Source organism: Rana temporaria, chromosome 2 (genome assembly GCF_905171775.1).
Source record: "Rana temporaria chromosome 2, aRanTem1.1, whole genome shotgun sequence".
NCBI classification, from domain to species: Eukaryota; Metazoa; Chordata; class Amphibia; order Anura; family Ranidae; genus Rana; species Rana temporaria.
In genome coordinates this window covers 536,101,103-536,127,213 of record NC_053490.1, presented here as the reverse complement: position 1 = coordinate 536,127,213, position 26,111 = coordinate 536,101,103, and the positions used below count along the sequence as shown (strand labels likewise).

Below are 26,111 nucleotides of genomic sequence, written 5' to 3'. Positions count from 1 at the left end.
TGAGGCTGCATTGATGGGTACTGACCCTTATTTTGCTTCACAATGTACGTTTTTTCCTGAAACTTCCCTCTTAAAGTGAAGGCTTGTGTTATACGCTGATAAATACGGTATATCCAAATCACACGCCCGAGCTCATCTCTTCACCACACACAGCCACAAAGGCAAGAGAATTCTTGTTGGGCCGTGTATTAGTTCATTTGCATTTAATTTTTATGGTTTAAAGAATGTCAGGCAAAATGGTCGGCCCCTCACGCATGTTCACTTCATCAAATCTGGCCCTCTTTGAAAAAAAAGTTTGGACACCCCTGGCCTAATGTAAGATAGATGTTTCCTGGTGAACCCAGGATCGGTGAATAATGGGCGCCATTGCTCTGCGTGGGCAGCTGAGGCACTCTTATTATAATGGCCTCGGCAGTTAATCATGATAGGTGACCGGATTATGGGACGCCCGGCGCGAAGCGCAGCCCCGCAAAGCCCTACACTTTATTACACTTAAGAGATTGCCAGGGTCTCGTTCCAGCTCCGCGCTCCGCATCAGTCTAATCATCCATTTAAATGGTAATAACTCTAAAAATACCCACAAAGTGCAGCCATAAGTCATATTAACCGGGCCGTTCACTTCCACCAAGAACTCTTTCATCATATGCCTGGGAGGAAAAAATAAAAAAACGCCTCGCCTTTTTCAGCCTCCCGTTAATGGGAATAGCAATTTTCACTTATAATTAATATTATTAGTCTAAACTGTTGCCATCACTCAATGGGGGGGTTCGAAGCTCAAGCGCCGACCGTTAATTTCCATCCCGGTAATCTGGCCACTTGCAGGTCAGTTAATGAGCTCCCAGTGTCACTAATGTAAAGCGGTTACCACTTGGAGCAATTAGACGCCCTCGCGCCCGTCCAATGTATGCGCGGCAGCAATTGAGGAGCACAATAAAAAAAAAGAAAGCGTCGTCTGTAAATGACTTACCTTTTGTAGAATTCATCGGCGATTATTGGCCCAGATTCTCGTATCTCGGCGTAAAACTATGCGGGCGTAACGCATCTCGTTTACGTTACGCCGCCGCAAGTTTTACGGGCAGGTGCTTGATTCACAAAGCACTTGCCTGTAAAGTTGCGGCGGCGTAGCGTAAATTCCCCGCCTAATTCAAATGATCCGGGTAGGGGGCGTGGATCATTTAAATTAGGCGGCGTTCCCGCGCCGAACGTACTGGGCATGCGCCTTTCCTAAAATTTCCCGACGTGCATTGCGCGAAATGACGTCGCAAGGACGTCATTGGTTTCGACGTGAACGTAAATGGCGTCCAGCCCCATTCACGGACGACTTACGCAAACGGCGTAAATTTTTAAATTTCGACGCGGGAACGACGGCCATACTTAACATTGGTTGCCCCTCATATAGCAGGGGCAACTTTACGCGTCGCAGATCTAACGTAAACGTTGTATCTTCACTGCGTCGACCGCGGGTACGTTCGGGAATTTGCGTATTTTGCTAATTTGCGTACTCGATCGGGAAAACGACGGAGCCGACACCTAGCGGCGGAAAAAAAAATTGCATTTAAGATCCGACAGCGTAAGAGCCTTACGCCTGTCGGATCCAATGGTTATCTATGCGTAACTGATTCTAAGAATCGGACGGCCCAGATTAGGACTTACGACGGCGCACATGGTGTTGCGCCGTCGTAAGCCCTTTCAGAATCTGGGCCATTTGTTTGTTTTTTTTCGAAATCCGTCGGGATAATTGACTGCGTTTTCGCTCTGGCTCACTCCAACAAAAAATATTGCTAAAAGTGAAAATAAAATCGGAATAATTTATTGGCAGGGCGAGGACTGGGAGCTGCCGAAAGCGTTATATCTTAACCACTTGATTACTGTGCACCTAATACCCCCCTCCTGCCCAGGTGAAATTTCAGCTTTCGGCACTATGTCGCTTTAACTGACAATTGCGCGGTCGTGCGACGTGGCTCCCCAAAAAAATTGGCGTCCTTTTTTTCCCACAAATAGAGCTTTCTTTTGGTGGTATTTGATCACCTCTGCGGTTTTTAGTTTTTGCGCTATAAACAAAAATAGAGCGACAATTTTGAAAAAAATGAATATTTTTTTACTTTTTGCTATAATAAATATCCCCCAAAAATATATAAAAAAAAAATTTCCTCAGTTTAGGCCGATACGTATTCTTCTACATATTTTTTGTAAAAAAAAAAATCGCAATAAACGTTTGATTGGTTTGCGCAAAAGTTATAGCGTTTACAAAATAGGGTGTAGTTTTATTGCATTTTTATTATTATATATTTTTTTTTTTTACTACTAATGGCGGCGATCAGCGATTTTTTTTCGTGACTGCGACATTATGGCGGACACTTCGGACAATTTTGACACATTTTTGGGACCATTGTCATTTTCACATAAAAAAATGCATAAAAAATGCATTTAAAATGCATTGGCCCAGATTCTCAAAGGGCTTACGACGGCGCAACACCATGTACGCCGTCGTAAGTCCTAATCTGGGCCGTCGTATCTATGCGACTGATTCTTAGAATCAGTTACGCATAGATATCCCTAAGGCCTCGTACACACGACCGGATCTATCCGCTGGGATTGATCCGTGGTTCAGTTCCAAGAGACAAATCCGGTCGTGTGTACGGCCTAGCGGACATTTTTCGTTGGAGATTAGATCCGACAGGCGTAAGGCTCTTACGCTGTCGGATCTTAAATGCATTTTTTTTTTTTGCCGCTAGGTGTCGCCTCTGTCGTTTTCCCCGTCGAGTATGCAAATTAGCTAGATACGCAAATTCCTGAACGTACGCGCGGTCGACGCAGTGAAGTTACAACGTTTACGTTACGTTTGCGCGGCGTAAAGTTGCCCCTGCTATATGAGGGGCAACCAATGTTAAGTATGGCCGTTGTTCCCGCGTCGAAATGTAAACATTTACGTTGTTTGCGTAAGTCGTCCGTGAATGGGGCTGGACGCCATTTACGTTCACGTCGAAACCAATAACGTCCTTGCGACGTCATTTGGAGCAATGCACCCTGGGATATTTTCCGGACGGCGCATGTGCAGTACGTTCGGCACGGGAACGCGCTTAATTTAAATGCTCCACGCCCCCTACCTGGCTAATTTGAATTAGGCGGGCTTGCGCCGGGTGATTTACGCTACGCCGCCGCAACTTTACAGGCAAGTGCTTTGTGAATAAAGCACTTGCCTGTAAAACTTGCAGCGGCGTAACGTAAATGACATACGTTACGCCGCCGCAGAGATGCGCCGGATCTACGAGAATCTGGCCCATTGTTTATTGTGAAAATGACAATTGCAGTTTGGGAGTTAACCACAGGGGGCGCTGAAGGGGTTATGTGTGACCTCAAGTGTGTTTACAACTGTAGGGGGGTGTGGCTGTAGGTGTGACGTCATCGATTGTGTCCCCCTATAAAAGGGATCACACGATCGATGACGCCGCCACAGTGAAGAACGAGGAAGCCGTGTTTACACACGGTTCTCCCCGTTCTTCAGCTCCGGGGACCGATTGCGGGACTCCAGCGGCAATCGGGGTCCTGCGGTCACGGAGCTTCGTCCGCGACCCCACGGCTGGGCTTAAAGGGCAACGTACATATACGTTGATGTGCCCAGCCGTGCCATTCTGCCGACGTATATCGACGTGAATGGGGTCCTTAAGTGGTTAAAGGCAGCAGAGGCCCGTATCGCATGATTTAAAATAACGGGAGCAAGAGGGTCCTCTACGTGAAATGCTAAGTGACAGTTGAAATCCAGCGTGGGCAGACTGGAAAGCCTGATAATCGGATGTATGAAGATTTTTTGCTCTTTGAGGCATCGGTGCACGCAGAAGTAGAGATAGTCAGACTGTATTAACAGGAGATAAGGCTGGATGAAAATGTGTTTATTATAATCACAGGCCTATCTGCAGAGCAATGATGAAGTTCTTCTGTGGAACGCTAACGAAACAGATCAATCACGCGGCCTTAAAACGGCTAAATTCAGAGATAAAAACACATTTACTGGAACTGTGCTAACCGCCAAGAGATATTTTTTTTCCTCCTGCACCTGCTGGTGCTATGCTTTGTTGCCAAAAGCATGTGGGTACGTCTCCAAATTTTAATTTCCAGTAAAATGTACTGTTAATTTCAACAACGTACAAAGACATTTTCAACCTTAAACCAACAGTTTGGGAAAGGCCCATTTCTAGCAGGAATTTGCCCTACAAACCTAGCTCCACAACGACATTGGTTAAACCAAGTTGGTGTGGAGGAACCTGAGTTCTGACCTCCATTCTGCTAAGTACCTTTTTTGGATGAATTGGAATGCCAATTGTAAGCAAGCTCTTCTCATCCAACATCAGTACCTCTCCATCCAGGAGAGTGAAGGCTGTTATAGACACAAATGGCTATAGGTTGGGAACAGGGATGGCATCGCCATTAAAAAAAAGTCCATGGTTTTGTGCTTCTCATCCAACATTAGTACCTGGCATGACCAATGCTTTTTTTTTCTGAATGGGCACAAAATCTTCTGCCCCTAACACAGGTATTCAAATACTATAGCTAGCTTCTGTGTTCTTCGCCTATAGTGGTCCCTTTTTTCCATAAGGCAAGCAGGTCTACCGGGTACTCGGTTGCCCCCAGGACTTATACGCAATGCTATAGTGCCTGGCCACCACTCCCACAGTGGCAGGCGCGAACTGAGAAAAGAAAACAGGTTCTTGCAGTTGGCAGCCAGGTAGAGTGGTTCAATGACAGTCCAGGTACAAGGAAGGCAAGGTTCAGAATGGTCTGGGTCAATCCGTAAGTCAAAAGGCAGGCAGAGTTCAGAGAATAGTCTGATATCTGATCAGAGGGTGTCCAGCAGAGCAGGAGAGACAAACAGGCAGCTTGAGCACATATAACCAGCGCTATCACAAGCATGAGACTGCAGGCTTGGCTGGCTTAAATCAGGTTTGGTCTCCACCCAGAAGCTGGCCACATCAATCACACACGCACATACAGTCAGGTCCATAAATATTGGGACATCGACACAATTCTAATCTTTTTGGCTCTATAAACCACCACAATGGATTTGAAATGAAAGGAACAAGATGTGCTTTAACTGCAGACTTCCAGCTTTAATTTGAGGGTATTTACATCCAAATCAGGTGAACAGTGTAGGAATTACAACAGTTTGTATATGTGCCTCCCACTTTTTAAAGGGACCACAAGTAATGGGGCAATTGGCTAGTCAGCTGGTTCATGGCCAGGTGTGTGTTATTCCCTTATTATCCAATTTACAAAGAGCAGATAAAAGGTCCAGAGTTAATTTCAAGTGTGCTATTTGCATTTGGAATCTGTTGCTGTCAAATCTCAATATGAGATCCAAAGAGCTGTCACTATCAGTGAAGCAAGCCATCATTAGGCTAAAAAAAAAAACAAAAAAAAACAGAGAGATAGCAAAAACATTAGGTGTGGCCAAATCAACTGTTTGGAACATCCTTAAAGCGGATGTGCCACTAAAAAATATATTAAAAGCCAGCAGCTACAAATACTCTAGCTGCTGACTTTTAATATTAGGACACTTACCTGTCCTGGAGTCCAGCGCCGTCCGCAGCAGATGACGAGCGATCGCTCGTCACCCTGCTGCTCCCCCCTCCATCCACGGTGAGGGAACCAGGAAGTGAAGCGCTCCGGCTTCACTGCCCGGTTCCCTGCGGCGCATGCGCGAGTCGCGCTGCGCCCGCCGATTGGCTCCCGCTGTGTGCTGGGAGCCGAGTGTTCCCAGCATACAACGGGGGACGGACGGGAAGTAAGGAAAAAACCCGTCTTTTGCCCGTATCGTGTGGCCGGGAGTGGGTGCAGATACCTGTCTGTAGACAGGTATCTGCACCCCCCTCCCCCCTGAAAGGTGTCAAATGTGACACCGGAGGGGGGGAGGGTGCCGATCAGCGCGACTTCACTTTAGAGTGGAGATCCGCTTTAAAAAGAAAGAATGCACCGGTGAGCTCAGCAACACCAAAAGACCCGGAAAACCACGGAAAACAACTGTGGTGGATGACCGAAGAATTATTTTCCTGGTGAAGAAAACACCCTTCACAACAGTTGGCCAGTTCAAAATAACACTCTCCAGGAGATAGGTGTATGTGTGTCAAAGTAACCAATCAAGAGAAGACTTCACCAGAGTGAATACAGAGGGTTCACCACAAGATGTAAACCATTGGTGAGCCTCAAAAACAGGAAGGCCAGATTAGAGTTTGCCAAACAACATCTAAAAAAAAGCCTTCACAGTTCTGAAACAACATCCTATGGACAGATAAGACCAAGATGAACTTGTACCAGAGTGATGAGAAGAGAAGAGTATGGGGAAGGAAAGGAACTGCTCATGATCCAAAGCATACCACCTCATTAGTGAAGCATGGTGGTGGTAGTGTCATGGCGTGGGCATGTATGGCTGCCAATCGTTCTCTTATATTTATTGATGATGTGACTGCTGACAAAAGCAGCAGGATGAATTCTGAAGTGTTTCGGGCAATAATATTATCGGCTCATATTCAGCCAAATGCTTCAGAACTCATTGGACGGGGCTTCACAGTGCACATGGACAATGACCTGAAGCATACTGAGAAAGCAACCAAAGAGTTTTTTAGGGGAAAGAAGTGGAATGTTATACAATGGCCAAGTCAATCACCTGACCTGAATCCGATTGAGCATGTATTTCACTTTCCGAAGACAAAACTGAAGGGAAAATGCCCCAAGAACAAGCAGGAATTGAAGACAATTGCAGTAAAGGCCTGGCAGAGCATCACCAGGGATGAAACCCAGCGTCTGGTGATGTCTATGCATTCCAGACATCAGGCTGTAATTGACTGCAAAGGATTTGCAACCAAGTATTAAAAAGTGAAAGTTTGGTTTATGATTGTTAATCTGTCCCATTACTTTTGGTCCCTTTAAAAAGTGGGAGGCACATATACAAACTGTTGTAATTCCTACACCGGTCAACTGATTTGGATGTAAATTCCCTCAAATTAAAGCTGAAAGTCTGCAGTTAAAGCACCTCTTGTTCGTTTTATTTCAAATCCATTTTGGTGTTTAGAGCCAAAAAGTTTAGAATTTGTTGATGTCCCAATATTTATGGACCTGACTGTATAACCAGCGCTAATACAAACATGAGACTTCAGGCTTGCCTGGCTTAAATAAGGTTTGGTCTTCACCCAGGGGCTGGCCACATAACTTACCTTGCAGGGGGACAGAATGTCAGGGATGCATGCAGCCAAACCCAGGATGCTGGAATAAGACTAGAAGCTGTCAAAGAACCTGACAGTGTCATCAAATAGTACTGGGAGAGGATCATCTCCTAACTGATGTTGAGTAACTCTGACATTCAGGTTCTACTTCTGCCCAAAACAGTTTAATTAAGGGGAAAGCCCACTAAAGGGTATAAAACCTGAAGTTCAGGCCTTCCCCCAAGCTGCCTGGCCACTCCATTACTCACTCTACCTCCAAAATAGACACTCTGGGCCAGATTCAGGAACGTTTTACACCGGCGTATCTATTGATACGCCGCGTAAGTTAAAAGATGCGCCGTCGTATCTATGCGTGGTATTCTTAAAACAAGTTACGCCTGAATTTTTGCTTAATACGACCAATGTAAGTCTCCTACGCCGTCGTATCTTAGGTGCATATTTACGCTGGCCACTAGGAGCGCTTCCGTTGATTTACGCGTTGAATATGCAAATGGGCAAGATACGCTGATTCACAAACATACTTGCGCCCGGTGCATTACTATACGCTGTTTACGTAAGACGTACGTCCTGTGTAACTTTACCCCTCATAAAGCAGGGGTAAGTCATGTCAACGTATGGACCTCGGAACACCCGTCGAAATTTACGTTGTTTACGTAAGTTGTACGTGAATAGGGCTGTGCGTAAGTTACGTTTACGTCGTAGGCAGTGTTCGACGTATCTTAGGCATTCTAGCCAACGTGATTTTGAGCATGCGCACTGGGATACGTCCACGGACGGCGCATGTGCCGTTCGTTCGGCCCCTAATTTGCATGGGGTCACGGCTCATTGTAATACAACACGCCCACTGCCTTGATAATTTGAATTAGGCGGGCTTGCGCCGGCCTATTTACGCCTCCGTAACTTAGGGCACAAGTTCTTTCTGAATACGGTACTCGCCTCTCTAAGTTACGGCGGCGTAGCGTATATGAGATGCGCTACGCCTGCCTAAAAATACGCCAGTCTTTCTGAATCTGGCCCTCTGACACCAACTGGGATTATGGCCACAGCAGCCACTTTATTTACTAAAATGATCAATATACATAACCATATAAATACCAAATATACATAACAAATAACCCCAACTTATTGACCTTCGCTACTGCCCAACTTCTAGGGCCTTGAAACCCCGCCAGCCGCCGTGACAGATCCCCAATCCACCAGAAACTCACCACAGACAGAACAGAAATTACAGAAATTACTAATCAGTAAAGGGGGGGGGGTGGGGAAGATGTCTTTCCATCTTCCTACTGAAAATTTCTTGGGACTGTTCTACCGAGGAGCTGGTAGCTGTGCAGGAACTGGTAGACACCAGAGCCCAATGAGGTAGATGAATAGCAGATTCCGAAAGCAGGCCGAGGGTCAAACACAGGTGACTGGTAGCAAGTCTTTAAACAGGCTGAGGGCCACATACAGGAGACTGGTAACAAGTCCGTAAACAGGCTGGGGGTCAAGTACAGGAGAATGGTAGAAAAGTCCGTAAGCAGGCTGAGGGTCAAGCACAAGAGACTGGTAGCAAGGTCCGTAAACAGGCAGAAGGTCAAGCACAGGAGACTGGTAGCAACGGTCCGAATGCAAGCCGAGGTTCAGGTGCAGGAGGAGATCAGAGCACGTCAAGGCCAATCTGGGTCACAACGGGTAATCACAAGGCAACTTCTTATACAGGTGGTTAAAATAATTATGTGGAATATGGGAAAGTTGTGTACAGTATATTAGTTTAAGTTTAACAGGGTCAAACAAAGGTCTGCTTGTGCCCTCATTAAAAATGTTAAAACATAACATATAAGGTGGGGTCATTGCAAGTTCATTCTCCCAAAGTCGTAAATCTGTTATCCTTGAAGTTGGTGGAGTCTTATCAGGACAAGGAGGGTTTGATCTAACATGGCTGGGTGCCATACTGGCTCTACACAGGTGTTCTTAATTGGACAAAACCAGTTATAAATAATTTTAATAAACATATAGGAATTAAGTTTGTATGCTTATAGGACAGGTGTCAGATTTATGGTTGGTTACATTGACGTAGATCTTGGCAACCAATCATGCTGTACCTAATAGGCTTGCATTGTAAGAAACTATATAAATTGGACCTGCATCTTGTAATACATTGAACATAAACCCTGTATGTTCCCAGCTGCTGTTAATAAACCTGCATCACTGAAGTCCTGCCTGGTTCGATAGTTTATTATTTTACTTTAACATCCAGACCTGCACCTGGGAACGGCAGGGACTCGATGACGTCAACACGCAGCTCCGCCCTGGCATTTACTGTCGGGAGATAAGTACCCATTTTTTGCTGGCTGCCAGTAAAAATGCTGACAGTTGGCAACACTGGGTATGACTATGTATAGCTGCTGGTTGGAGCCTTAAGCCTCGTACACACGATCAGTCCATCCTATGACAACGGTCTGAAGGACCATTGTCATCGGTTAACCGACGAAGCTGACTGATGGTCCGTCGCGCCTACACACCCTCGGTTAAATAACCGATCGAGTCACAACGCGGTGACGTAAAACACAACGACGTGATGAAAAAAAACTAAGTTCAATGCTTCCAAGCATGCGTCGACTAGATTCTGATCATGCATGGATTTTTAACCGATGGTTGTGCCTACGAACGATCGGTTTTGACCTATCGGTTAGGAATCCATTGGTTAAATTTAAAGCAAGTTGGCTTTTTTTTAACCGATGGTTAAATAACCTATGGGGCCCACACACGATCGGTTTTGACCGATGAAAACGGTCCATCAGACCTTTGTCCTCTGGTTAACCTATCGTGTGTACGAGGCCTTACAGTCACAGTTGTACAAATTTTCCAAAGAACCTCAGCGTCTTTCTTGTTATATGGAAAGACAAGAAAATTTCCCTCGCCCCTTTCTTGGGCCCGGATTCAGATACAATTGTGTATCTATCGGCGGGCGTAACGTATCTCAGATACGTTACGCCGCCGTAACTTAGGGCGCAAGTTCCGTATTCAGAAAGAACTTGCGCCCTAAGTTAAGGCGGCGTAGCGTATGTGGTCCGGCGTAAGCCCGCGGAATTCAAATTCTCCATGCAGTGGGCGTGTTGTATGGTAATGAAGGCTGACCCCACGTAAATGACGTTTTTGGCTAACGGCACATGCGCCGTCCGTGAACGTATCCCAGTGCGCATGCTCCAAATTAACCCGCAAAAAGCCAATGCTTTCGACGTGAAAGTAAATTATGCCCAGCCCTATTCGCGAACGACTTACGCAAACAACGTAATCGACGGAAAATTCGACGCTGGCCCAACGTTCATACTTAACATAGGATACGCCTCATATAGCAGGGGTAACTTTACGCCGAAAAAAGCCTAACGTAAACTACGTAAAAAAAAAATGCGCCGGGGCGGACGTACGTTTCTGAATCGCCGTATCTACCTAATTTGCATATTCCTTGCGTAAATCTATGGAAGCGCCACCTAGCGGCCAGCGTAAATATGCAACTAAGATACGACGGTGTAAAAGACTTACGCCCGGTCGGATCTTAGGGAAATCTATGCGTAACTGATTCTAAGAATCAGTCGCATAGATACGACCCCGCACACTCAGAGTTACGACGGCGTATCCGGAGATACGCTGTCGTAACTCGTCTCTGAATCCGGGCCTTGCTGTTTTGGGTGAGTAGAGAGAACCTGAAGACCTGAATGACTTAAAGCGGGAGTTCACCCATTTCTGTTTTGTTTCCTCTTTTCCCCATAGATGGATGCTCGTTTTCTCTAGGGGAATCGGCTATTTGTTTTAAAATATGTGCAGTACTTACCCGTTTTCGAGATGCATCTTCTCCGTCGCTTCCGGGTATGGGTCTTCGGGAGCGGGCGTTCCTTCTTGATTGACAGTCTTCCGAGAGGCTTCCGACGGTCGCATCCATCGCGTCACTAGTAGCCGAAAGAAGCCGAACGTCGGTGCGGCTCTATACTGCGCCTGCGCACCGACGTTCGGCTTCTTTCGGAAAATCGTGACGCGATGGATGCGACCGTCGGAAGCCTCTCGGAAGACTGTCAATCAAGAAGGAACGCCCAGTCCCGCAGCCCATACCGGAAGCGACGGAGAAGATACATCTCGTAAACGGTAAGTACGGATCATATTTTAAAACAACTAGCCGATTCCCCTAGACAAAACGAGCATCCATCTAGGGGGAAATAGTGTTCTCCATGGATGAACCTCCGCTTTAAAGTATCTTTGCTGGTGGATATTCTGCTCCCTTCCAGTGCTGGCCATATGTCCAGAAGCCACCAGCAAAAGCTGGAATATCCGTTTTGGATTGAGTATCCTTTTAAGGGCAGTGCAATTTCAATCAGCATGATTTATCCATCATCTGGTAAATAAAATTAACCTGTTGTTATCTTTCATTCTATGTTACGCAGTCTGAATGGTGAGTTAAAGTGGAGGTTCACCCGGAAATAAACATTTTTAACCTTAGATTCCTGCTCATTTTGTCTAGGGGAATCGGCTATTTTTTTTTAAAATCGAAGCTGTACTTACCGTTTTAGAGATGCATCTTCCCTGCCGCTTCCGGGTATGGGCTGCGGGACTGGGCGTTCCTATTTTTAATGACAGTCTTCCGACGGTCGCATCCATCGCGTCACGATTTTCCGAAAAGTAGCCGAACGTCGGTGCGCAGGCGCAGTATAGAGCCGCACCGACGTTCGGCTTCTTTCGGCTACTCGTGACGCGATGCGACCGTCGGAAGCCTGTCGGAAGACTGTCAATCAAAATAGGAACGCCCAGTCCCGAAGACCATACCCGGAAGCGGCAGAGAAGATCGATCTCTAAAACGGTAAGTACGGCTTCGATTTTAAAACAACTAGCCGATTCCCCTAGACAAAATGAGCATCAATCTAAGGGTAAAAAAAAATGTATGGGTGAACTCCCGCTTTAAGCTATTGAATCCCTTTGTAGATCGAAGGAAATGCAAAGTCCCTAAAGTGTATAAAAAAATGTTTTACTGCGATAGAAGAATGTCAGGCTCTACATTAACATTTCAACAGCTCAATATCTTGTTCTACTTGCTGTCATTGTTCAATCAGAAAAGAAAAAAGAAGGCAATCACTTCTCAAAAGTAAAGCAGCATCATGGACAACTTTAACATGGCCCCGACCTCTATCCAGCATCTCATGCTATAGCAACCATTATAGGCTTCTTTTTATAGAATTCAGCTCCCAGTCATCCATAACCCAAGGTCAGAGGTGCATCGAGGAGGTGTTTCTTGTAGCTCTCAAGCAAATGTAACATGAAGTTGTATCTACAGCCCTGTGGATATAAAAGCCAAGTACTCAAGTTGCTTTGACAGAGTCGATAGGCAATGTGCCCGTGGAGGCTGCATGACCTTCTACTGCTTATGCCCGATGGAAACCAATTGTGTTGATGTGATATGGGTGGTCTTGTTTTCCCCTCTGTGTGTCCTGCAGCCTTATTTTTTTTTTTTTTCTTCCCCCCAACAGAATGTCTTTTTTTTTTGTTCTGGGATTTTCCTTGGCATTTAATAATGACCTTTCTCCTTTTTCTGTTGTTTCAGTTAAAGGATCAAGAAAGTTAAGTCTGCCAACAGATCTTAAGACTGATCTTGGTACGGTAGGCGAAAGCCAACAGTTTTAAGCTTCCTCACTTCCATTTAGCAAAAGCATTTTTACCGACCCCAGCCCATGAGACTCCCGAGGTCTTCCTTCCAGTGCTTGGCGGAGACTTCTCGTTCCATGCAGTTCTGTTGGCAGCATCTGGCATCCCCCGCTTGTGTGACCCTCATTTCCTGTGACCACATTTGTATACCATTTTGCAAGCAGACACACATTGGGAGAAATCAGTAAGATGTCAACATTGCTCATTGCCATTTCAGTAAATGCTCTTCACTGCACTTATTCTTTAACACCAACAATATCACCCTCAAAGTCTAACATAGTTAACAAAAAAAGTTGTTTTATATTTAGACATTTCCTGGTAGATTTGGTGTTGGAATGGATGTTTATGTTCTAGAACAGTGGTTCTCAACCTGGGGGTCGGGACCCCCTTGGGGGTCGAATGACAATTTGCCAGGGGTCACCAAATGCTGGGCTGGTTCTGAAGCCCGCACCGCTCTCCCAGCCTTTTTGCGGCTGACCAGCAGGGCTGTCCCTGGAGTCTGCGGAAGCCCAGCTGGGCTGTTCCTGGAGCCGGTGGCCACCCACTCAGCCTCTTTGCAGGTGCCCATTCATGGCATATGTGGGGGGCAGAGACCAGAGGTCAGCTGACTGGTGAGGAATGTGAAGTGGGAGAGGCTGGAGGAGACCCTATCTCCTGATTTTGGCATAGGTGTCACTGTTACGGGACACCACAAAGTCGGAGACACAGTGAGTAACACTACCCATGATTAAAGTTGCCATTAAAAGTCCCCACTACAGTTCTCAGATTAGCAGACAAACTTGATTAAGAGCAACTAAGTTGGCTGATCAGAACTCCCCCCCCAGCACTGCCACTCATCCCAACTCTGTGCCAGCAATGCCACTAATCCCCCCCCCCCCCACACCAAGGAGTAAACAAAGGAATAAAAATAGGGAATACATGGAAGGGAGAGGAAAAGAGAGGTAGGAACAAAGAAAAAGGGGGAGACAGAACAAGAAAGATGACTAGAGCGAGGGATGGGGGGGGGGGGGAAAGCAAGAAATTAGGATAGAGAGAGATAAAAGGGAAAGAAAGAGAAACAAAGAGAAAGAGTGGTACATCGTAAAATATACCATAAGGGGTTTGAATACTGTATGAGTGGAAGAGACTCAGTGTGCTCTAAATGTCTGTGGGCTGGGGGGGGCGCAAATTACTTGTCTTGCCTTGGGTGCTGACAACCCACGCTCCGAAAATTATTTTACTGTTAGGGGTCCCCACAACTTGGGAAATTTTATCAAGGGGCCACGCCACTAGAAAGGTTGAGAACCACTGTTCTAGAAAGAGCTTTGTTTGGCTAAGGACGCAGAATTGTGTAATGTATATCTTGAAGACGAATGATGCATTTGTGTGTTTGCTTAAAAGTTACGAAAACTATGCAGTGATAGGTTCATGGTCTGCCAGTCTTTTCAGTTTGGTGTTTCTTATATCCTGTACAAGCCCTTACCCACCATCTAGCGCTCCTTCTCTATACTAGGCCTCATCTTAAATGTATCATTCCTCCTCCAAACTGAATGTCCTTATTCACAGCCTAGTAACCCTTGTCAAGAGTTCCTACCCCTATCCACAATCTAGCATTCCTCAAAAAGGAATAGGCTTGAAAGACGTTTGAGTGAAGCAAGAAGATAGGAAGGGGGAAAGAGGGGAAGTGGGGCGAGAAAACCCATTCCTTCCCTAGAAAGAGAATACGAAGAAAAAACTGTGGTATAACACAGCCCAACCTAGAGCTATGAGGAAGTGCGTAGGCCAAAATATTGCACATATAAACTCATTTTATCATAGTGTGTGTTGGTTTTATGAATCAGAGGAACTGAAATCTCTCCATAAAACCCAGATGCTGTAGAATTTTTGATAGTTATCCAAACATTGGTGCCTCCACTGTATTTCTTGTACCTTCAGTAGCCACTCCTTGACTGTAGGGACCACCGAGGATTTCCAGTGTAGTTGTATAAGGTTCTTACCAGCATTCGGAAGGTAGGGAACCACTTATAGTTTATGGAAGCCCACAGACCTATGCGTATCTGTCATGCTTACCCCTAATGCAGGTGTTCAGACACTATAGCTAGCTTCTGTGTTCTTCACCTATAGTGGCCCCCTTTTCCCATAAGGCAAGCAGGTCTACCGGTATGCGGCTGCCCCCCAGGACTTATACGCAATGCTGTAGTGCCTGGCCACCACTCCCATCGTGGCAAGTGCGAACTGAGCAAAGAAAACAGGTACTTGTGGTTGGAAGGCAGGTAGAGTGGTTCAATGACAAGCAAGATTCAGAATAGTCTGGCTCAATCCATAGTCAAAAGGCAAGTAGAGTTCAGAGAATATTCTGATATCTGATCGTAGGTTGTCCAGCAGAGCAGGACAGACAAACAGGTAGCTTGAGCACATATAACCAGCGCTATCAAAAGCATGAGACTGCAGGTTTGGCTGGCCTAAATCAGGTTTGGTCTCCACCCAGAAGCTGGCCACATCAATCACCTTGCAGATGGACAGACTGTTCCAGGATGCTGGAATGAGATCAGCAACTGTCAAAAAACCTGAAAGTATTATGGAATAGTACTGGGAGAGGATCATCTCCTAACTGATGTTGAGTAACTCTGACAATTGGGTACCATACTTATACCCAATCAGTTCAATAAGAGGGCAATCTCACCAAAGGTGTAAGAATGTACCTTTTTGCCCATACCTTCTCCAACAGTGTGTACATGGAATAACTTCTCCGGGACCCTATACCAATGTGATAGAAATTTGTAGTTAGACTGCTCTGTCTTAGAAGTAAGAGGAGGTACAGTATGGGCCCATACTGTGAATTTATCTATTCTACTATCCGATAGACTATGGCCCAATTCCTTCTTCCATTCCCTAATGTAGCAGGGTACCGTGTGGGGAGAGAGGTCCAACAATCATTTTTATAGGTTAGAAAGTAGTCATGTGAGATTTTCCCTATTTGGGCACATAGGGCCAGATCCTCAAAAGGGATACGCCGGCGTATCTACTGATACGCCGGCGTATCTACTGATGCGCCGTCGTATCCCTGTTTCTATCTATGGAACTGATCCACAGAATCAGTTTCACATAAATAGGGAGAAGATCCGACATGTGTAAGGGACTTACACTGTCGGATCTTAGGATGCAGTACCGCAGCCGACACTGGGGGCATTTCTCGTCGAAATGCCGCTTCAGGTATGCAAATTAGCACTTACGGAGATCCACAAAGCTTTTACGCTTTGTTTTTTCTCCGTAAGTATTAGTTTGCCGTCGCAATATTAGGGCTACTTTTACAAGGCCTAAACTGTTTAGGCCTTGTAAAAGTAGACCCTTCTATCCCGCGTCGCTGTTTTTTTTTTTTTTTCCCGTCGCAACTCGTATTTTTTTTTTACGCCCGTCGCGATTCTCAAAACCCGGCGCAACGTAAAACCGCGCAAAGCACGTCGGGAAAATGACGTCGGGAGCATGCGCAGTACGTCCGGCGCGGGAGCGTGCCTAATTTAAATGGGACTCGCCTCATTAAATTAGGAACGCCTTGCGCCGGACGAATTTAAGTTACACAGCAGAAAATTTCTAGGTAAGCGCTTTGTGGATCGGGCACTTAGGTAGAAATTTTCCGGCGGTGTAACTTAAATTGAAAAAGTTACGTTGCGCCGGGTTTTTGTGGATCTGGCCCATAGTCTCAAAATACTAAGAAAGAGTGTATCAGGGTGGCACCTGGCCTCTCAGGCCTTGTACACACGAGAGGTTTTCCACTGGAAACGGTCCGCCGGACCGTTTCCAGCGGATAAATCCTCTGGCGGATTTTGATCTGATGGCTGTACACACCATCAAATCAAAATCCCTGCGGAATACATCCGCGGTGACGTGCCGCGACGATGACGCGGCGACGTGCGCGACCCTGGAAGGTAAACACTTCCACGCATGCGTCGAATCATTACGACGCATGCGAGGGATGGGAGCGGACGGACTGATCGGGTGAGTCTGGACAGACGACCGGATCAGTCCGCTGGACTGGATCCCAGCGGATAGATTTTGTAGCATGCTACAACATTTTTATCCGCTGGGAATCCGTCGGCTGGATTTTTATCCGAAAATTGTCCGCTCGGGTCTACACACGACCGGATTTATCCGCTGGAACTGATCCGCGGATCAATCCCAGCGGATAGATCCTCTCGTCTGTACGGGGCCTCAGGCTCCTGTAGAAAGTGTGCAGTTGAATATATTTCCATCCATCCATTGGAGTTGTGCCCCACACTTGTCTGAGATCCAATAGGGATTTCAGCTCAGAACTCTTCATAAACTGAAAGCACTCAATCTCAGTAGGCCTCCCCCAGGACTTGAAAAATGACAGCCCTTCCCCAGGGGAAACCACTCAATGGAGAAAGTGGTAATGGTAATTGAACTAAGTTATGTTTCTTGTTCAAAAATTGTCCCAGATTGCCATTGTAGCCTGAGAGAGCGGGGATAGGAAATTCGGTAGTCTTCTATTGGCTCTGTTAAGCCAGTGTGCATGTGCCAAATTATGGCCAGCTAGGGTTTTCTCCAGCAGGACCCAATGTTTATCATGGACATTATAATTCCAATTGTCAATATGCATTAGTGCGTAAGCCTGGTAATATAAGGAAAGGTCTGGAAGACCCAGACCTCCGGTCACCTTAGTAAGATACATGAGAGCGCTGAGGCTTACCATTCCAGAACAAGAGGTGAGGGAAATTCTTCCACTAGGGACAGATGTTTTGGTGACAACTAAGATGAGAATTACCCTCACTTCAATAACATTTCCTGTAATCTCCTGCTATGTTACCAGGAAAGGAAGTGAAGGGAAATCTTCCCAGCAGGACACAAAGTAAAAAAAAAAAAAAACCCGATTTGGGTTGTTAACTCTTCCCTACTCTATTCAAAACAAAATAAGTTTGTTATAATAAACACGGAAACCTTGCCGATTCAAGCTTCCCGTAGTCTCTACGACTAAGCCTGGATGGGTGAAACATGTTAGAGGGGCTGAAGAACATGGTCTGCGCTGTCTATCAAATAAACTTTCGGATTTTGTGATGTCATCTGAATGTGTCCCATCCCTTCATAGTGTTCTACGTACACTCTAACCATATTCTAACACTCTGTGCCCACAGTTTAGTGTGCCTCCAGTCTGCCAGTTCATACAACCTAGTGTTCCACCTCCAGACTACCAGCCTTACCTAGCAGCTAGTGGTCCTTATGCAATGTGCCAGCCTTTAGCCTTTAAACAGAATCTTATATCCCTTATCTAGCCTTTACCCAGTCTTGTGTTACCTTCCAGACTACCAGCCCTTACTCTGAGTCTAGTTTACCTCCTCTGGACTATCAGACCTTACTCCTAGTCTAGTATACATATTCTAGACTACCAGGCCTTACTCCTAGTCTTCTCCAGACTACCACCTCTTACTCCTCGTTTACTGTACTTTCTCTAAACTACTAGTTCTTAAGGCCCATACGCACGATCAGACTTTTTGACAACAAATGTCCGACGGACCTGTTTTAGCAGACAATCCGACCGTGTGTACGCTCCATCGGACAAACTTTTTCATCGGAAAAATGTTCGCTGTGAGAACAGACAAACTTTCCGGCAACAAATGTCCTATGTCGGCTAATCCTATCGTGTGTACACAAGTCCGTCAGACTAAAATCCAAAGTACAAACACGCATGCTCAGAACCAATGCTAAAGATCAGACAGCAATAGCAGAAGTTGCTCACAGGGTGGCGGTAAAGAGCTGAAAAACCATGCCATTTGGTGAAAGTTGGCTGAAAAAGTCCTGCCGTGTGTATGCATACCAAGTTCACGGCCAACACCCTTCAGACAAAAATCCACGGAAAAGTCAGATGGAAGTCCGATCGTGTGTATGTGGCTTTACTCCTAGTCTAGTATATCTCCTCTAGACTACCAGCCCTTTCTCCAAGTCTAGTGTACCTCCTTTAGACTACCAGCTCTTACTCCTAGTCTAGTATACCTCCTCTAGATTATCAGACCTTACTCCTAGTCTAGTCTAGTGTACCTACTCTTATGCCTAGTACACACGATCGTTTTTCCCGTTGGGAAAAACGGGGGCCGGGAAGGTTGTACGGGGAAATTCGGAAGATGGCCGCCGTCATCTCTCTGCTCTGCATTGCCGCCGGGAGCGATCTTTCTGCTCTGCATCGCCACCCAGGGCGATCTCTCCGCTCTGCATCATCACCTAGGGTGAGTCGGGCGGACCGAGCGGCTCACTGGCATCACCCCCTGGACTGCTCTACGACTTCTACCATGACAGGTTACCTTCCTCACTACAGTGGCGGCTGGTGCTCCGGGGCTATAAAAAAAAAAAAAAAACAGACCCCCCCACACGGTTGGGCAGCGATGCAGAGAGATCGCCCTGTGTGGCGATGCAGAGCAGAGAGATCGCCCTGGGTTGCGATGCAGAGCAGAGAGATCGCTCTGGGTGGCGATGCAGAGAGATCAGCCAGTCGCGCTCCGCGCGCTTCCTGATTGGCCAGGAGGAGAAGCAGAAAGACAATAATGAATATTCATTTTCTATTGTCGCACAACTGGTTGGGTCCGGGGCACAGTGCACTACGCCCTGAGCCCACCCTCTTTTACAACCAATTAGAGCTTTAGGCTCTAATCATGTGCTTAAAAAAAAAACATTGGGGGTGCGCATGCGCGGGCGGCGGTGACGGATGGCTGTGCCGTGAGCTCCGCTCCAGGCTTACACCGCGGCGCCCATAGCCCGGTACACGTCGGTCGAAAAATATCACAGACGGTACAGGCGGACTCCCTAGCACACGGGGATCAGACAGAGCAGCTCCAGTCCGCAGAAAAACAGCACTGTTAAGCCGCAGCTGACATTCTCTGCTCTGTGAGGTAAATCCAAGATGGCCGCCCAGCGGTTACCTCAGGTAAAACAGAACAGCCTGAGCTCCATGGAAACAGGCAGGCCAGAGCTAGTACCAGACCAACAGAAAAACAACCCTGGCTCATCAACCCTCTCCTCACAGGGAACCCTCAGGCCCTATGGAACAGATGGCTCATGTTCGGCCCTCCTTATGACAGACTTGTCCCCCCCACCACAAGAAGCTGGAGCTTCATTATCAAAGAATATCATCTGCTCTGATGTAATTTCAGGGGGTTCCTCTAGTGTGATGGATGAATTATTCTTTAAATTCTCAGCATTGCTGGATAAAGGACTGTCACAAACAGCAGCAAAAATCACAAATGATTTGAAGGCTGATTTTCACTCCCTGGGCTCCAGGATTGAAGCTATCGAGCACAAGATGGAGGAAACAATATATGCCACGTCACAGAATTATGGGCATATACAGACACTTCAGGATCAACTGGATGTAGCTATGTCACGTATAGACGACCTCGAGAACAGATCGAGAAGGGCGAATATTAGGGTCAGGGGACTCCCCGAAACTGTTCTCAATGTCCCCGAAGCAGTGCAAGACCTGATTAAAACTCTTCTCCCTAACGTTTCCTCTCAGCAGCTGGAATTGGACAGGGCCCACAGGGCTCTGGGTCCCCCCAGGAAAGACGGCTCGCCTAGGGACATCATTGCAAAGCCGCATTATTACTCAGTTAAAGAAGAAGTTATGAGGCAAGCAAGATCTACACAGGTCATATTGTGCCAGGGACATCAAGTACAACTCTTTGCTGATCTGTCTCCCTCCACCATACAGAAAAGGAGATCCCTGAAACCTCTGCTTTTGGTCCTGACCAAAAAAGCAATCAAATATAAATGGGCCTTTCCATTTGCGGTCAAGTTTACATTTAATGGCAAATCTTTTGCCTTTTCATCACTGCCGGAAGGGGAGAATTTATTGCTTCGCCTAAAGCTCATTTCACACGAAGCTGACATGGACACTTCTAACACTGGCCATGGATCCAATAAAAGGGCTGTTCCCACCAGTCCACCTTCTCCCCTGTGGATGAAGAACAAAAACAAAAAAGCCAGGGATGCTGAAGCCACCTGAGGGAAAAACCCACCTATTTCTCCTACTTTTGACCAAGTGACTTGGTTATTGACCCCTGAGGGTCTGAGAGAACTACTTTGTTTAGTCCCAAGACTGAACTCCACCTTTGTGATGTCCTTTTTCCTCACTTTTTCATTTTTTCATGATTCACCGGTTATTGTATGAACCTGTTGCCACCGGCTATTGCATGAACCTGTTGCTTACCCTATGTTTGTTATACAAGTATTTCTATTTTTTGATGCCTAGTGGTTCACTCCGTTTATTTTTGCAATTAGCTGTATACCTATAAGGGAATACCGTAGTTGTGTCACAGGGGTCCCCTGGGGGTAGCGGTGGGCTCCCTTTACCCCACTTAGTGGGGGGGAGGCCGCTGGTGTTATCTAGGGGACACACAGGCCTTAACAGACTATTCTGTTACTTTTATTTTTACTAGTGCCGTGTACCAAAAATATTGAATTTAAGATAGATATTTGTCTTTTGGGCGCCCGGTCCTAGCCTGGATTCGATGCGCCTCCATCCATCCTTTGGATAGCTTATGGTTACTGAGGGATGGACAGTTCACTCCTTCTTAGGGGTAACTGACAGTGATTTACACTTGTTGAGTGACTGGGGTTTCTCCCTCCTAGCACTCACTCTTCTTCTTCAGGGAGACCTTTCTATTTCTTTCCTTTCCTGTCTTCCCACTCCACTCCCTTCAGTGCCACATTGCTCACGATTATGCCTAAACCTCTCTTATGTTCATAGGTTCTTTAATGAAGATAATTGCACCATGGACCCGACTGCTTGGTTCCTTAGGCTGTTCCGGGATCTGGGACGACGTCTGGTGAGTGAGGGTTGTCTATTCGGGGGTCCCGGCTCTCTCCTTCATGGCTAACACGACAGATTCTAATCTCCGCATAGCCTCCCATAATGTTCAGGGCTTAAACTCTCCAATTAAACGGAGAAAAATGATGGACCACTACAAATCACTTCGCCTGGACATTGTAATGTTACAGGAGACTCATTTTCCAGTCCGATACAGCCCCACCTTTCTCCACACGTTCTTCCCCCAATTCTACTTGGCCAGCGCAATAAATAAGACCAAAGGGGTGGCAATATTATTCTCCAAGAAATGTATTTTTACTAAAATCTCTGATACTGTAGACCCTGATGGGCGGTTTTTACTAGTCAAGGGCAAGATTGGGGAACAATTGTTCTCACTGGTGTCATATTACGCACCCAACAGAGGACAGGCCAAATTTTTTAAATCTATGATTGACGCCCTTTCCCCGGAATTGGAAGGCACCGTAATTTTTGGAGGGGACTCTAACACTGCCCTGGATCAGGGATTAGATAAGACTAGACCATCTGGGTCCCAATCGATTCGCCCTACCAGGGAGAGTCTTAAAATAGCTAAACTTCTTTATGATCATGGCCTAGCTGACACTTGGAGGGAACTTAACCCCTCTAAAAGAGATTACACTCACTTTTCTCATCCACACCTCACCTATGCTCGCATAGACCATGTTTTTGTTCCATCTACCGTCCTTCCGGCTATCACTTTGGCCTCTATAAGGGATTCCGCATTGTCAGATCATTCCCTGGTACTAGTCTCTCTTCGGCTGGGATACCGGGAGGGATCTCTTACTTTCTGGAGACTGAACGAATCTTTACTCTCGGATCCGGCTAAAGTCATGGAAATAGATAAGGCCTTAAGGGAATACTTCAAAATTAATGACACAGGGGAAGTTTCTGAGGAAACGCTTTGGGCAGCTCACAAGGCTTTTATCAGGGGAAGGTTCATTCAGATTTCCACACAGGCAAAACGAGAACAAAAAGCCGAAATAGATAAATTGGAGGCTGAATATGTCTCCCTAAAGGCTTTACACAAAAGAAATCCCTCCGGTGTCTCATCGACCCAACTAGATAAAGCGAGACTGGCTCTTAACCTGGCGCTTACGACCCGGGCAGAAAAAGCTATAAGATGGAGCAAACACAAATTTCATACCCAGGCCAACAGAATAGGCCCACTCTTAGCGGCCAAACTAACCCCAAAACCCAAGCTCCTTTCCATGCCTAAGATTAGAATAGGGGGGCAACCTCCGACGACCAACCCTTCCAAGATACTGGAAGCTTTTCATGGCTTCTACTCGCGCCTATATGGCTCTCCCACTCTTCCTCCGGCTGACTTAACATCTAAATTTTTGGATGGACTTCCTATTCTTTCTCTAACAATGGCCCATAGAGAGATAATGGATGCTGAGGTCTCGGTGGAGGAGGTGAGGGGGGTGATAGAGGGTCTCCGTTCTGGCTCAGCGCCGGGGCCGGATGGTCTCTCCATTCCATATTACAAAACTTTTTCGGATATTTTATCACCACACCTGACCAGATTTTTCAATTCTAAGGCCAAAGGTGACCCTTTTGACTCCCAGATTAATACGGCTTTTATCACAGTAATTCCCAAACCAGACAAAAACCCGGAAGATGTCAGCAACTACCGTCCTATTTCCCTAATAAACAATGACCTCAAAATACTCACAAAAATCTTAGCCAATAGACTGGCAGGGTTCATAGGGCAATATGTACACAAAGACCAGGTTGGTTTCATCCCAGGCAGGCAGGGCCCGGACCAAATTCGAAGAGCAATTGACCTAGTGTCAATCCTACAAACTAATTGGCCAGGAGGACCCCCCCAAAAAGGATTTCTGTTGTCACTGGACCTTCATAAGGCCTTTGACTCAGTGTCCTGGTCATACATTTTCAAAGTACTAAACACATGGGGATTTGGGTCTAGGTTCATGGGTTTGCTCCGGGCCCTGTACACCTCTCCCAAAGCTCTCGTCCGGATTAAGGGTCACTACTCCGAACCTATTGCAATAGGAAGAGGAACTCGACAAGGATGCCCTTTGTCTCCGCTAATTTTTGCTATTGCTATTGAGACCCTAGCAATTGCTATAAGACTAAACCCTAATATTTTAGGAGTAAATTGTGGAGATCAAACTCACAAATGTGCCCTTTTTGCGGATGACATACTGCTTTTCTTAACCACCCCACTGTCCACACTTCCCAATTTATGCCGCACTCTCGAAGACTTCTCTAAAATTTCAGGTCTGACGGTCAACTTCTCCAAATCAAAGGCACTTAATATTTCTTTATCCCCTCCTGTAGTTCTTAATCTTAAACAATCATTTAAGTTTACTTGGAGCGACTCCTCGATTCAGTACCTGGGTATCAATTTGGCAGCCAGAACGGAGACCCTATATGATCTTAACTACCCCCCTATGTATAAAAGGCTAGAGGCTGATCTTATTGCATGGTCTAAGCTTTTTATATCCTGGTTGGGAAAAATTAACTCGATCAAGATGACGTTGTTTCCAAGGTTACTATATTTATTTCGCTCCCTACCAATTCCAATTAAGAGAAGTCACCTAAAAACTATGCAGAGTAAAGTTCTTAAATTCATCTGGGGTTCTTCAGGATATCGAGTTCCGCAGAACACACTTTTTCGTCATAGGAGTAAAGGGGGACTGGGACTCCCCGACCTCCACAATTATTATCTTTCAGCAAGATTAGCTCAATTTTCCACAATATATGCCAAACACAATATTCCTGATTGGGTGAATATCGAACAGCAAGCTGTCCCCTCTATCCCCCTAGACTACCTTTTATGGTCCCCTGTCAAGACCCGCCCTGCTATCCTATCCCCAGTACTGTCTCAGTCTTTTGTCCTATGGGATCGCCTTAGACACAACAAATGCATAACGTCCTCCGCCCATCCGTTAGCTCATATTTTCAACAACCCTGACTTCCCGCCAGGGCTACAGTCCTCGGAATTTAAATGGTGGATGGACAAGGGGCTGTATCGGATTGGACAATACTTTACTTCTAGTGGCCCCATTTCCCTCAAATATTGTATACAATCCCTTCACATTCCAGACTCTGAGAGGGCCCACTTCGATCAAATATCACAATTTCTAAATAGTATCTGGAACTCTAAACCCCTACCCCCTGACTTTACTTCGTATGAATTTTGGTGCGGACAGGCCATGGAGGGGAGGGGTGGCATCTCTCTGATCTACTCGGCCCTCACCCACCCGACGTCTAAAACATCCTATATGGTTGCCTGGGAGTCCGACTTCCAATGTGACATTAACCTGGAGAACTGGCATAAAGCTGTCTTTAGATCTTTTCGGGGTATACAAGGTATCTCCTTGATGGAGGCAAGCATTAAGGTCATCACCAGATGGTACCTGACTCCGTCCAAGCTAGCCGCCATTTTCCCCGCAGCTGACCCTCTATGCTTTAGGGGATGCCAGCTCCGGGGCAACATGGCTCACATTTGGTGGGAATGTCCTAGAATACGTTCCTTTTGGAGGATCATCTTCAATATGATCTATAAGGTAACAGGGTTTCGGATTCCCAGGACACCCAATGTTGCCTTGTTGAATGCTAACATCCCTCTTCTTCCTAGATCCTCACAAAAGCTGATCCACTTCATGTTACTTGGCTCTAAGATCGCTATAGCCAAATCTTGGAAACAGCCCAGGCCGCTCATATCATTGGTCAGACAAAAAATCTCTTGGATCATGCTTCAAGAAAAATTATCCAGCATTCTTTCTAATTCGACCAAGGCTTTCCATGAATTGTGGAATCCCTGGGCTGAATATGTTGGCATTCGTCTTATCCCAGACCCCATTTAAATGTTGAGAAGACATTGTCTGTGAGGTTAGGCAATATTTCGATCACCCTACCCTTTTCCCTTCCTTTTTCTCTCTTCTGTTCTTTCTCACTTTACCTCTCTGTTCTATCTTTCTTGGTTATTTTTCTTTTATCAACCAGACTACACGTTAAATGTGGGGTTATAACTCTAAGTTATATATGGACGGCCCGTATTTATTTAATTTATTTTACATACGTTATGTACCTATTTTGAAGGGGTATTCCTCTCGTTACCCTTGGATATTTCTCTATGTAATTCGCATTGGTGAGAGTGATGCGAGCTGGGGGGGAGGGTCTGGGGGGATTGGGGGTCCACACTCTGGCACAGCATGATCCCTATCGGGGTGCTGGGGAAGGGGGCTCGGGATCTCATCTGGACCAGATTCCCCGTAGTCAGGGTAACTTTACCAGTAGCCTGCTTGATATTTGGGTTTTTTTTTATTCTCCAACATTTTAATGATATGCAAGCAGACATTCTTATTTATTATAGAATTAATAGAATCTATCTTTGGTAATTGTTTATAATATTATCATAATAACAT

The 26,111-nt window shown here is 46.0% G+C and overlaps 1 protein-coding gene across 7 annotated transcripts in view; it reads left to right on the top strand.

The window, feature by feature from the left end:
* STXBP5L (syntaxin binding protein 5 like) overlaps nucleotides 1–26,111 on the top strand; it is a 413,558-nt gene that overhangs the window by 310,229 nt on the left and 77,218 nt on the right. For 3 of the 7 annotated variants that reach the window (XM_040339193.1, XM_040339194.1, XM_040339191.1), the window contains one exon: nucleotides 12,784–12,834. The exons of the other annotated variants lie outside the window; for them this stretch is intronic. In XM_040339193.1, the coding sequence (XP_040195127.1) occupies nucleotides 12,784–12,834 (51 nt within the window). The remainder of the gene's footprint in view (nucleotides 1–12,783; nucleotides 12,835–26,111) is intronic. 7 annotated transcript variants of the gene reach the window in all.